We start from the raw sequence: 13,996 nt of genomic DNA, 5'->3' as shown, positions 1-13,996 counted from the left end.
AATCTGTACATTCTTGTCAAAAAAAGCCCCCCAATATGCCGAGTTCTGCTTTCACAGATCCATCCAGTGATGTCCCTTTTAGGGTGCAAATTCTCTGTGATGATTGTGTCAAGCTGCCGGCGTTACCGTCCTCTTTGTATCGCTGGGTATGCTGAGCCATAAATTGTTAAATAACTTTCTTAATAGAGCGAGCTGGCACCATCACAACCAGAGCAGGTTTCCTGACCAGTTTGTGAGCATGGTACTTTAAACTGTGATAACACACACATGTTGATGCAATATTTTTTTTGAAATCACATTAAATATATATACATAAAATTGAGAGCGACAGGACCACCATGAGCAGCATCTACAAGAGCATCCTGAAGATTTGGGAAACTGGGTTCTAATTATCCACCAGAACTCACCAACGCACGGACTCTAAGGGAAACAAGGAGGTGAAATTGCTGGGGGAAAAGGCTTTTTTGTGCCACGGGGAGGTGATTTCAATTAACCTTGCAAAGCCTGAACTCATTTCCCCTCCTGCCGGGGCGATTTTCCTCCTGCTCCTGCTCCTCTCCAGGCGTCTTCCAAGGGCACCGATGCCAACGCCGAGCGGGGCTGGCACAGAAGATGCTCTGCAGAGCTTGAAGAATATTATTTTTTTCTGTACTTTTGTGCCTCTTACGACTCTGAGAATTCCTGTCTTTGTCTACCTGCTTGTGACAGGTTTAGGAATGACCGATACCACTTGAAAGGACTTTTTCAAAAACTTTTTCAAGTGATATTTGTATTGCATGTAACTCAAAGTTTTCTGGATGCTATTTCAAATTTCCATATTTTACACACGTAGACAATCATTTCAAATCCAGTAGTAAGCATTTGCTTTTCTTCCATGAACAGGAAAATCAAAAGCATTTTTCTAGTGGAGTGAAGGGATTTATAAGATCTTTAGAAAAAGCTGAAACACGGTCAGAACCTCCTTTGAGTAAATCACACACGGCTGGAACCACAAGACAACTTAAGTCCAAATATTCAAGTTAACCACAGATGTAAGTACTGCCCAGTATATATAAATGTTTTATTTGAAGTCCAAGTATAATCTTACACCTTTAAATTTCATTTAACACCAACTCCGCTTGCAGCACCAGCTCCCATCACTCCTCCTGCCCTCCTCCCCCATACCCACGTCCCTTCAGTTTAACTCAATTACGCCAGAATTTCATGATTAGACAAAGATGGGAAAAAAAGAGAAATGAGACAAAAAGCCCATTTTACAGATTTATAAGTAATTATGCCATAAATTATATTTTAAAAATATACTTTCTAAGATCCCAAAATATTAATTGGAATTGTATGAATGCAATAATTCGTTTTCTGACAGTCTCTACTGGCTTGAATTTCAACAAAATCACCATATTAAAAAGAAATACATAGTACATTACAAAAAGGTACACATTTCAACATTCTTATGTAGATTAATAATTTAACTTACAAATGTAATATAACAAATTAGATACAAGAGCTGGCATACTGTTGCCAGAGTCATGCTATTAGTTTACCACAGTTTTAACCAAACTTCAGAGAAGACTGGGATTTATCTGACCACATATCACTACAGTACATGGGTTCACTGCAAAGAATGCTAATGAGAAAAAAACTAAATCAGGTGGATAAAAAACAGAGAGGGACAGGACATTAAAATAAATCAACCTGTTAAACTCACAAAATCTCCTAGGAAAAGAAAATATTATCCAAAAGAAAATAGGGAAATTATTTTTATTTAAAAATGAAGTTGCAGAGAGCACTGAAGAATACGCCCCTGGGCAAGGTTTGGCATTAGTCCCACGACATTTCCATCCCCGTTCCCAAAACCCGGATTCTGGGCACTCATTGGGACTCACTAAATTGATAGGCTGGAGTTTCCCTGCATAAACAATGTGGGTTTTAATGCAATAAAACAAATTGAGATCTAACAATCAGGGGGAGGGGAAGGAAACCGAGGTCAAGCAAGAAAGAGAGAAAGAAAATTACTGTAATATCTTACCTTTACTGCTAGTATTTTTCCACTAGGGACATGATAGGCCCTGCATGAGGGGAAAAATTAAATAACTTGAGATCACATAAAATTACCTCAATACATATGTGCAACATGTGTACACTAATTTCACAGAAAAATGACTTGGAGCTAATACGTTCTACGTTAAACCAATTTTATACAGCACTTCTAAAGAAAGACTGATGAAAACAATTGATCAAGAGAATGTACTTACAATGAAACCATTTCGGAGGTTTTGTACATTTGCATGTTTTATATAAAATGTACACATTGAAGACTTTCATATAGCTCTAGCATTTTTTTAAATGCAACAAAATTATAATATAGCCATTATTCAGAATCTTCATGTAAAAACAAGGGTTATCACACAAATTTACCAATCCTAAGGGTATTTTGAGTGCTAAGACCGTGACATACACAGCTATATTGATTAAAGTAAAACAGGTAATGACTGATTCTTTATCATAACCTAAGGACCCACAGAACTATTAGCGAAAAGAAAATGCTGCATTTGTATTTAAGATTGCATATGTGTGCACATAAGGTTACAAAGCACTATTGTTAATGGTCACATGTACCTAAAATAATTTTCTGCAGTATTTCAAGAGCAGTTTATCTTAATTTCTGAAACCAAATAATTATAATTGGGTATTTAACAATGGCTTGTGTGTTCCTAACCACAAACTCACAAGAAAATAAAAAGGTAGGCAAAAAAGAGGTCGTCTAAAAATTCGATGCAATTTTGCATAAAACCAAAACCATTAAAGGTTTTTTCCTCTTCACTAGTTTTATTGTCTCATACTGATTTATGACGCTATGCACAGTAATGTCATGTATGTGGCACTAACTTTAAAGAATTATAATATTTTACCACTATATACCTCTAGCAATTATTACCGAAGAAGAAATGCTTTGATAGTTTTATTTTCGGTGTGCAAAATCATACATAGTACAGGGAGAGACTGTTGTTTAATCTTATTTATAATCCTGAGCACTTCTATGATTTCTGTTAATAGCTCGGATGTTTCTAAAAACTTCACCTTAATTCAATAACGCATTTACGTGACCAAGTGGCATTAGCTTTTAGGAACCACCACGGTTTAAAAAGCGATGCCAAAAATCAGTGTACAACACGCAAAAAAAGCCAAACCATCAGGCAGAGCTCTGACAAACCGAATGTCTAATCAATGAATCCAAGGGAATAAACGAACTCGAACTCGGCTGTAACTGGGGATGAATCAACAGTGGCAAAACATTATGGGCTTGAGATGAGCAGAAATGATAAGAAAATGAACAGGTTGATATAACATGCTCAGTGTCTCTTGGCTTATTATGGACTGTGCTGGACAGTTTGGCAACTTAATTAGCTTGTCAAGAAAGCTGATCTTTTTTCCATAAGAGAGATCTCCTGTTTCCAAGTGAATTAAAAGGAAAGCCTTGATTATTTAATTATGATGCACGCTAATTCATCCGTGGAAGTTTGGGTTCAATTTCCAGCAGAGGGCAGATACCTGGTTTGGTTTACAGAGCACTGACAGGACCAATTTAACATTTAATTACGGCTGAGAGCCGGATCACAAAGGAGATGCCATGGCCGTGGGTCCAGCGTGGCCAGTGCCTTTGCAAACGGCAGCGGGGGAAAGGAATTTATTTCCTCCGAGCATCTCGATTGTCCTGACCCTCCTCAACACAATAACTGTAAAGTGATGAATGAAGTTGGAATAGGAGCTTTGGTTACACCAAAAGACAACCGTACACCTCTGTGGTGGTTTAATTAACAGCTAACACTTCAAATTAGTCTGGAGTTGTTACAGTAATTACCCGTTCCAATGAGTGTGTAGGGAAAATAGGGGTTTTTGTTAGATATTATGGAGAACTGCAAGTTGGAATTGATCATTTTGGTTACAGTCGGTACAGCTAAAGCCTGAACATTTAGTACCCTGATGGAGCTTCAGAAGGATGCACTAAAAAAAAAAATAATCCCATAGAATAATGTGGGCAGCATGAAGCAAAACATAACTTTTGGTGCATATGGCATCTATGGATGTCTACAAGGAGGGTCATCTCAAGGGCCAGCTCTCACAGATTTTAGTGTCACCTCCAAAAGTAAGCAAACAAACTCATCGTTGTGGAACCAGATCAGGAGATGAAGCAAAGTAGCAAAATGCAAAAGGTTCCTGAGCAACACGCACATTTCAGTGAACACACTTAAAAACCTTCCAGGATGGGAGGGAAATAATAATAATAATAAACAGTTCCAACCACAACTCATCTTGCTAGAATGGGTTTGAACAGTGACAACAGGGGCATGTTAAAGACAAGTGAAAAGAGTTGCTAAATAGCTGCTGAACTACTCAAAGATAAACGTAAAGAGCAAGAATTAAACACATCGAAACGCAAAATATTCAAGGAAAATGCTGCTTTGACATTTGCAAAATGTCACTCCTTGCAGAAAGCAGCTCTGAGAAAACAATTTTTCTGCTTTTTTTTGTTGGGGTTTGTTTTTGATCCACTGCAAAAGCAAATGATTGAGAATACGTGGCTATAAATCATTTACTGTTAAGGAGAAATCAAAGAGATGTAGAGCGTCAACCTCAGAAGTCTAAAACATCATTTTAAACACTTGATGCAAGCGTTAACTATTAAAAAATAGAAAAGTTATTATTTTAAGTTTTGCTGCAATTTGCCAACTGCAGGAAGCTGGTTCCAATGTGTATCTTCCCTCTCTGCCTCTTGGTTAAACTGGGAATCTATAAGACAAATGCCATGGCAAGGACTGATCTTTTTACTCTCTGGAGAGGAAACTCCTTGCAATTATTGAGACAAATAAATAATATATTATTATGCAGGGTGTGATTGAGATTCCACCCAGCTTAGATGGGGAATTGCATCTAACACAAATTTGACGTTTTATTGTTTCAAGTGCAAACTAATGGAAATGCTAATAGATTAATAACCATCCTAGTAATAACTTTCTCCACTACTAAAAATACTTTTTAGGTATATATTGAAAAACATTGACACAGTATTTATTAAAATAGTAGAAAAATAAACACAACGGCCATCAGATAAATCATTTGGTGCCCAAATATTGCACATAAAGAGACTGTAATTCCTGCACCCAACTAATTTTTAATTTTATTTTAAAACAGACAGCTGTTATTTATTGTAGCCACAGCATTTTTTTGGCTGAGGATAATGATTAAAATTATTTTTAAAAAAATAAACAGAGTTCAGAAATCCATTCTGGGATACCAGTCTTACAACGTGATGCATTCTTTTCAAATTCGCCCAAGCCCGACTGTGTGTTTATAAGAAGACAAGATAGTATGAAAAGCTGTTCTCCAGTGATACCTTCAAAGCGAACAGTAAAGGCTAGTGGTTGAAAATTGCATCTTAGTCTCAGGATATATATGGGATAAAGGAAACTAATTCATACTAATTTTGCCCAGAAAATGAAAATTCTTCATGCAAGCAAACTCTTCTTTCTCAATGCTCAGAAGCGTATTTTAGTTCCTATGTCCAATACAGATATGGGACAAACTCTGCACTTGACTGAGTAACCAATTTAATAATCACCAGATGAGGAGAAAGGTGATGAACAACATGTAGAAAGAAGTGCACCCTTTAATATTAGCAGTACCTGGTGTGGAGTTCTTGTTTAATAACTGAGACTGATAGCAAAATTTCTATGGACTTCACGAAAGAAGGAAGAAATCCGCAGGGAAGCCGGAGAAGAGAAAGTACCCACTTTCAGACCTCCTCAGAAAACAAATATTCCAGCAAAAAGGTAGGAAGTTGGATTAAAGCTGCCACATGATGCGTAAGAAAAGGACGGGCAGATTTCAACCACCGCGTGTTCCGAAACATTCCCACCGGGGAAAAGAAATTCAAATCTCTTCCTTCCCGTTCCCATGGGATTTCATTACTCTGAGTCCCCACATCCATTACACCGAGCAGCTTCCAAGCAAGACTGAAACAGTCGTGTCAAATATTTTATTAACCTTGACTATTAACCATCTCCCTAGATATTTAAAGCCCTGAAGGGACCCACGCTGGCCTAGTCCTTTAGCGTAACTTTGTCTCCTCTGCTCCGAAAACTGAGAATGCCCCTCAGGGAAAGCTGGAGGGGCAGCTCGCCCAGTTCTGTGGCAAAAGCTGGGTTATTTTTGGGGGAAAAAGAGAAAAAAAGCGATGGTATAAGCAAGTGTGTACTCTACTTGATCAGAGCCCTCCAGCTAAGGCAGAAAAACTTGTGATGGGCTGCAGAGTACAGCGTGCGCATCCCCCGTGTTCCGGAAAATAGAAATCAATAGCACTGGAAAACTAGAACAGGGCTTTGGGGGAACTGCCAACTCCTCAGCATCTCTCCCCCCGTATGTAAGTGTTTCTACAGGAAAGCAAGTACAAAAATGAAGGTGTGTGAAGCAGCTGGTTTCTGTTTTAAAAAGGGAAAAAAAAATAGGCAGCTGAATTTCACATTGCCTGCTTTGTTCTTCCTGAGGTCTATTCCAAGGAAAACCAGAGGAGAAACGTAAGATGCTTTGGCTCAAACCTCTTCACGGAATAAGCCACAGCCCATTCTAATATTTAATGCTAAACATTTTGTACACTGAATACAGTGAGTTTCTACTCAACTCAAAAATAAAACAAACAAAACCAACCAAACAGAACATGCACAAGATTCTTAATAAATAGCTTAGATGTCAAACAAAAGAAATTCTCCCTTTTCCACTTGCTAAGACTAACAAATTTATATTCTCCCTGTGAGGAATTTTACCTAAAACAGTGAGGAGCTGCATTACTCGCTGTGATTGTGGTATAATTTCTACCAGGGCAAGCAAAGAATTAACTTCAGGTTTCAACACGCAGGCACTCAAGAGAAACGTCAATTTTCAGTGTGCTTTCTGATTTTTAACTGTAAAGCATTTGCCCACGTAAGAGTGACTCAAGGATGGTCACACTGGAAGCACAGACCGAATGTGCAAAGATCCCTGAGCTTTCTCAAACAGCTTCTCCTAGTATATACTACTTTGGTTTTACTACAAACTCAGTTTGCTAGTATCTGAAAACTCAAAATAAATGCAGTCTCTTCACAGAAGCAAAAATTCATGAAAATTATTATATCACACAGCTTCAAAAAGCGTTGGAGAAACTGCAGCAGGATATATTTTCCTATTTTTCCCCAATAGCCACAGAAACCATTTCTAATCAATAAGATATTCCTTGGCGAGACCAAATGATTCAAGGGAAAGCCATGACCTGCCTGCTATGCCAATGAGTCAGTCCTTTCGTTTCCTGAAAATATAACTAACATCAGCAAATATGACAAAGTGATATATCGACAGTGCCGTCACGTCGGCGATGTGACTGCAGGACACAGGGACATGATGTTCCCCCGGCTGAGGTATCAGAGAAACTTATGGCTGATGCCACAAGCTCAGATCTGCTGTAGTTCTATCGGCTCACAAGGGTGTCCTCCTGCTAAATAATGCTTTTAGTAGATGAAAGGGTGATTGGAAGGGACCTCTGCAGAGCCACGACTTTCAGAGAATCACAGGCTGGTTTGGGTTGAAGGGACCTTCCCAGCTCCCCCAGTGCCACCCCTGCCATGAGCAGGGACATCTTCACCAGCTCAGGTTGCTCAGAGCCCCGTCCAGCCTGGCCTGGGATGTCTCCAGGGATGAGGCATCCAACACCTCTCTGGGTGACCTGGGCCAGGCTCTCACCACCCCAGCTCTGTGCTGAAAGCCCCAAGGATGGAGATCAAAGACGGAGATCCCCAAGGATGGAGCTGATCCCCTGCTGCTCTCACACCATTACAGCACTGCACCATTTTCCTTGCAGAGAGGTTTCTCCTAATGTCCAGCATGACCTTCCCAAATGGCAACCCGATGACAGAAATTTAAAATAAAAGTAAATATTTCGGGTTCTTTCGCCCAGATATGTTTCCTCCTGCTTCACACCTGGCTATGCATTCATTATACATATTTGTAGAAAACATCAAGACATCATTTCAATCAACAAGAATGGCAAATGCCGCCCTGTTTCCCCGTATCCATCCTGCAGAAATCCGCCTCACTTGATACATGCAAACCATCTCTGGGACCAAGGCCAAGCATTTCCTAACAGAAATGAACATACAGAGGTCCCAGGTTTCTTACCCGAGTTAAAAAATTAACACAAAAAGCTACGATTGTAGTAAACAGCACCTTCAGCTGTAAGGGCACGGAACGAAGTCAAACTGAACATTTTCTTGCCCTATGAGAAATAACCCAGAGCAAAACGACTGTGTCAGTGTCGCGCAAGATGAATGCAGTTCTCTGTTATGCATCGCAGAATGACATGCCAGTCACCAGCTGCAAACTATATGCAGCAAATCACCCACAGATTTGGATTACTGTTAATTTTTTTTCCCCCCTCTTTTTTCCTAGTGCTGCCACTGTCTGTTGTGTTCCTGATCAGATTCTGGCAGTCTAATGGCAGGATTGTCACGTACTCAGATGGCCATTTAAAGGAACAGATTCAAATTGTTTCTAGGAAATAAACACTTTGACAGTTGTTGCCTTCTGCAATACACAAACACATTAGCCTGACGCTCTGGCTGTTAAAACAGGAAATCCAAAGTGCACAGCAGTTGTAAAAAGGAGCTTTTATGGGGACTGGGCTAGTTCAAACACCAATCGACGCCAACCCACCCTCTATCTACAATCCCATTACAGATGCTTGAGTACTGACTGCAAAATGATTTGTTGTTAAACTAGAAAACAAACAAACCAACCTTGTATCTAAATTTTAAACTTTTCCAAAGAGCAAAATTGGCACTAGAAGCTGCATAAAGAAAACGCGACATAGCAAAATGTCTCACTTAACCCACCTCTGCGGGAAAGAGGCGGGTTTGGCATCCAAGTCCAGGAGCAGCAGAGCAAATCCCTCACCTCTTACACTGTAACCTACTACTAGTTCCATCTGCTACCACCAAATCGAGCCTTCCTTCTCCACTGCACCAAAGGTTCAGAGTCAACCTTGGAAAAGTGGATTACAAGTCCTTGTACCCATCTCATTGCAATTCGGTGCCCATTCCTTGGACAGAACGTACTAAAGACGGAGATGGCTCAGGTTTGACCCTGCTGGTAGGGGCTGTGGTGCCACTAGCACCGGGTCACTCACCAGCCCAGGATCAGCTGCAGACACACTAATGTAGCTCAGCTGCTGGCTTTAAATGAACTGAGAGGACAACAGGCAGCAGAGCGGCCATAAGCTCAGACTAAGAGGGACCAGCACTATCTGACACAGCGTAAAGCCTGCCAGTGTAATGTAAACCCGTCGCAATTTTTGGAAGAAATTTGAAGCAAGTGAGTGAGCCAAAAAGTAGGCCACACTCTATGGCGACAGCAGTTCGGATGCTTACATCTCTCTACAAGGAGATATAAAGCTGGATTTTCTGCATTATCAAACCACGTGTTCATGAGCGATGCGTTCATGACACCCTCACAGCATAAGAACTATTAAGGGAAAACAGAGCTGTTCAGTAATTCAGTAACGACCAGTAGTAGCAAACAGCTGCACTGAGAAGCAAAAGTTTTCTAGGTGTTCGCTGCAATAGCTTGAAAGAGCTTTTTCTTCTAATCATGGTTCAGTTTCGAGCAGAAATCTTGCTCTGCCGCAGGAGCGGGTTGAGAGCATCAACACCGAGAGGTTACTGAGGCTGCTCAGTCACTACCGGATCACACGGAGATACATCCTGACGAGCAACACGCACGAGAAACAACTTTTGCATTGCTCCCCTTGTGCCGCTCCTTGGCACCGTCATTAAACCAGCTGGCGAGACGTACGGGAAAGGTGCTTCCAGCTGTGTAAGCTTTATGACGATCGGTGGATATCTGAGCATTTTTAGCATTTTGAGCAAGCATTTTCAAAGAATCTGGGGTGAAAAAGCAATGGAAAAAATCAACATCAACCTCACTGGTGTTGCTACACCCGCTGTTCTCAGAGACATCAAAGAGAGACCAAGTCTGAAATACAACACTGGCAGCAGAACTGCAAAAAAAGACTCCTACAGAAATACACCTTCTTCTGCCCCTTATTGTCTCAAATTCACTTCAACGAGCAAAAGCATTTTAACATTAAAAGTATTCTATGTTGGGGAACAGAGTCTATAAGCTTGGTATAGCTTGGGTGTGTCTAATGCCACCAATTCTCCACTACACGGAGCATTATTTGTAACCAAGGACCAGATGACATTGCCCATGTCCGGCTGCAAAGCGAACAGCATGATGCTCACACAGCACCTCACTCGTGGGCAACAGGAACAAACTCACATTTCCAGGGCCACTCTCTGCTTCATCTTCCAAGCTATGGGCGCACAATGCAAACAAAACAGCTTTAATTTAAGAATCATCCAGTTTCTAATTAAACAACCATAGGCAGCTGGCTGGACACATTTTAATCAGTTTCAATAACCTATTGATTGTATACTGAGGCTTAAAAATTAAAAGTAAAAAGATGACCAGGGAATTGTCCCATCTCAGAACAACAGTAGAATCCTCTGTAAATAACTCCTCTTTTAACCATCAGCTAAATGAACACTTCAATACTGCAGTACAAAGTCTTCTGCAAAATTACTTTAACTAACAAGCAGAAATTTATCAGCTTCAGCCAAAATCAATGCTGAAATCAATTTGAACACTGGTTGTGTCTAAAGGGGCTCATTGGCAATTTAGGGAAATTACACCATGTAAATGCCTGTGCTTTAATTGAACAGTTTCATCAACTAGGCTGTGATTGCTGTCCATTCACTTATTTACTTTCGCTGCAGCTACCATTCTGCAAAGGAATGGGTTTTGTCAGACTTGAAGGAGGTACTTTATCTTCATTTTATGCACTTTTGTGCATAACAGATTTTATGAGGCAGGCAAGCAATAGCCGGGGTCAAAAGAAACAAGTGAACAGCAATCACTGGTCAGTCTTGTTTAAACTGCAAGGATAATATGCAGAAATTCGGTGGGGTATTTCTAACTTAGTCCGGCTATTATTGTTCCAATGCTTTTTGATGTGACTAAAACCAAACCAAACCAAAAGAAATGGAAAATAGATGTAGTCTGGAGAAGGAACGCAGCAATGCACAACGATGCAGGAAGGTGCGATTTTCAGGCTTCACGTGGCCACAGATTTGTTTTAAAGCCAAAACACAAAACCTGCCAGTAGTTCCTTATTTTCAGAGCTGCATCACACAGCAGGCTGGGACAAGGACACGTACAACATTAGTGAGAACCTTTCCTGGAAAGCAAAACGTCGTGAAGCTGCGTGGGGCGGCCGGGACAGGCTCCATTCCTACCCCTGTCGCTGCTTTAGGAAAATAATTTCCATCTCCATTCATCCTCTGCCACGTGCAGGAGATGACGCCAGCCTCCTCTGCAAAAGGGCCAAAATAACCTGTGAATTAAAGAACTTTAAAGGGGGGCAAATTATTCCTATAGTATTGCATATTCATACAGAAACCAAGAAATTAATGAGCAGAGGAGAGCACCAGCTCTGCTTAGATTTAGACTGGCTTCCTACAACATTCGAGATGCATGATAATTACTGCTTTGAAACAACAAATGGGGACTACAGAGTCCATGGTGAGTTCACTCCTTCACGACAGCACCAGAGTCCTGCATTAGAAGCCATGGAACAAGCTGGATGGAGCAAACCTTGCAAAGCTCCTTGAGGCAATGATCAACTCCAGCTCTTCCACCCCCATCCCAGCAAAAGGAGCTAAATCACCTGCACCTCCCTGACTGTCCAACACAGCTACATCTCCTCTGGCTCCTTTGCTGCAGAACTGCCAACACTTTTCCCTGATAACATTCGGGGGATCTGCAAAGCGTTTGCAGCACTGTTTGCAGAGAGAGCGACTCTGCAGCTGCCACGTTTAATGTACTAATGGGGCACCCCAAGGTTGGCGGAGATAGAGAATAAAGAAACGGGCAGATGCCGGAATGTACAGCCCAACCAAACAGCAAAATAGCTCAGTTAAATCACTCAAACAAATTAAGCTTCTGCATTTACCCGTATTTTCCTGAGCGATCCAATTCTTCTGGGTGGTGCATCATCAACAGCCACTTTTCTCCCAATTACTCAAGTTAAAGTGAAGCTGTCTGGTTTAACAGCGTTTTGCTACGATGATACCTGCTTCTCCCCTTCCTTCCCTCTCTCCCAGATAGTTGGTAACTTCACAAATTAATTACGGCATCATTGGGACTTTATTTCAGCATGCAGAGTGTTATGCCTTGCTGCTGCTGAGGGCTCCTGTAACAGAATCCAAAGACTTACAAACCAAACACAATACACACTTTTTAAAAATCCCAGGCACACAGAAGGCAACACCATCCCCTAACCTGAGTTCCTTGGACATCTCACTTCATGTTAACTGCAATTGCAAAGTAAAAACTAGAAAAGATGAAATAAAAATATTATTTTTGCTTGTACATAAAGGAAACAATGATACTTCAAATATGCCATGTGAGAGAGACTTCACAGAGTAATTATTTGCCAGAGATAAATACCTCTACTTTGTAATATTCAGGTTCAAAATATATGCAACTACGTATTTTAGGTCTAAATAATTTAATGTAGCTACTCCTGAGGCTGGCTGGCAGCGCACATCCCATTACAAACCAAAACGTTCACCTTTCGTTGAAGTGAAAAAGAGGAATCTTATCAAAACAGCCTCCCAGAGCTCTGCAGCCAGCGATGGAGCTACAAGATGCAGCACAGAAGCACAAACTTTCAATGTCTTTTGGACCTACCAGTGAATTATTTTTTTTCCAAAAAGAGCAATGTAAGTTAATATGATAGATGTACTGGTATACAGATGTTTTCTTCTGCTGTGAAGCAGCCCAAACTCTGAATTCCCCATCCTACCAGCTTCTGTAAAATAGCTGATAAAAAACCCCTAGAAACTCTGTGCACAGAGCTGGAAGGTCGTACATCTGCCAGTGTAACAGTCTTGGGGCCCTTGTCAGGAAAGGTGCAAATTTCTACAAAGTAATGGCAGCTGACAGTCTCCAAAAATATGTAAAACAACTTACGATACTGCAGGGGAGTCTGGGATTATTTGTACATTCTCACATATTTTTTTAAAAGAAACAATAATGAACTGGTTTTGTCATATATAACTCTATAATTATCATCATTCCTTAATTATCATCATTCCTTAACTAAGAAAATAGTGTATTAAAAGGTAGGGGGAGAAACAGGAAGTCAAACAACTATAAATTCCCTTATTTTTAGAACAGGAAAAACATTTAGATTCAGCAAGTTCTCACTAGAAATATTGCTATAAAGTATTGATTTTTTACCAGACTCAATTGTCTGAAAAGTTGTTTGTATAGCAATATTGGCCAAGCCAATATAGTGGAACAATTTTGCTACACACAGTAATCAAGTGTATTTCTAAAGTATAATTATACTGTCATAAAACTAAAGCTAAGATACCTCTTCTCCAAGCAATAAAACAGTTGCAGCTGTAAAGAACCCAAATAAATGAAATACATTTTCTAACTAAACATAGCGTCTTCCAAAGAGAACAAAATCACCTCCTCTCTCCCCCCTTAAACCAGGGTTAGGATGAAAAGTGATCAATACTTCAATCTCAATAAACTATTTCAATAGTAGTTAATTCACGTGGAAAGAGAGGCTGAAAATTTTTGCTCAGTGACCTGCGACATGCTATCTTGTTTGCAGAACGCTGATAATATATCATTGCCATAATGGATATAACTTAGTATAAAGAGCTAGAAAGAATATAATTTTTTAAAAAAAAAGGTACCACAGACGTGCTTGTTCTTTAGATTCCGATCAATACTATACAGGCTGCTCTGAAAACAGCAGCAGCACAGAATGCTGCAACAGGAAAACAGCCAAACATTTGCAATTAATTTTATTTGACAAATGTTCATCGATTTACTGGGA

At 40.2% G+C, this 13,996-nt stretch overlaps 1 protein-coding gene across 12 annotated transcripts in view; it reads right to left on the bottom strand.

Annotated features, from left to right (window-relative positions):
• The window catches only part of MAP2K5 (mitogen-activated protein kinase kinase 5), a 126,729-nt gene that overhangs the window by 81,552 nt on the left and 31,181 nt on the right, over window positions 1-13,996 (bottom strand). For all 12 annotated transcript variants that reach the window (XM_065076783.1, XM_065076781.1, XM_065076777.1 and 9 more), the window contains one exon: window positions 2,027-2,066. In XM_065076783.1, coding sequence (XP_064932855.1) covers window positions 2,027-2,066 — 40 coding nt within the window. The remainder of the gene's footprint in view (window positions 1-2,026; window positions 2,067-13,996) is intronic.

This window comes from Columba livia, chromosome 11 (genome assembly GCF_036013475.1).
Source record: "Columba livia isolate bColLiv1 breed racing homer chromosome 11, bColLiv1.pat.W.v2, whole genome shotgun sequence".
In the NCBI taxonomy this organism is placed as follows: Eukaryota; Metazoa; Chordata; class Aves; order Columbiformes; family Columbidae; genus Columba; species Columba livia.
This window is presented reverse-complemented; position numbering and strand designations above follow the sequence as displayed.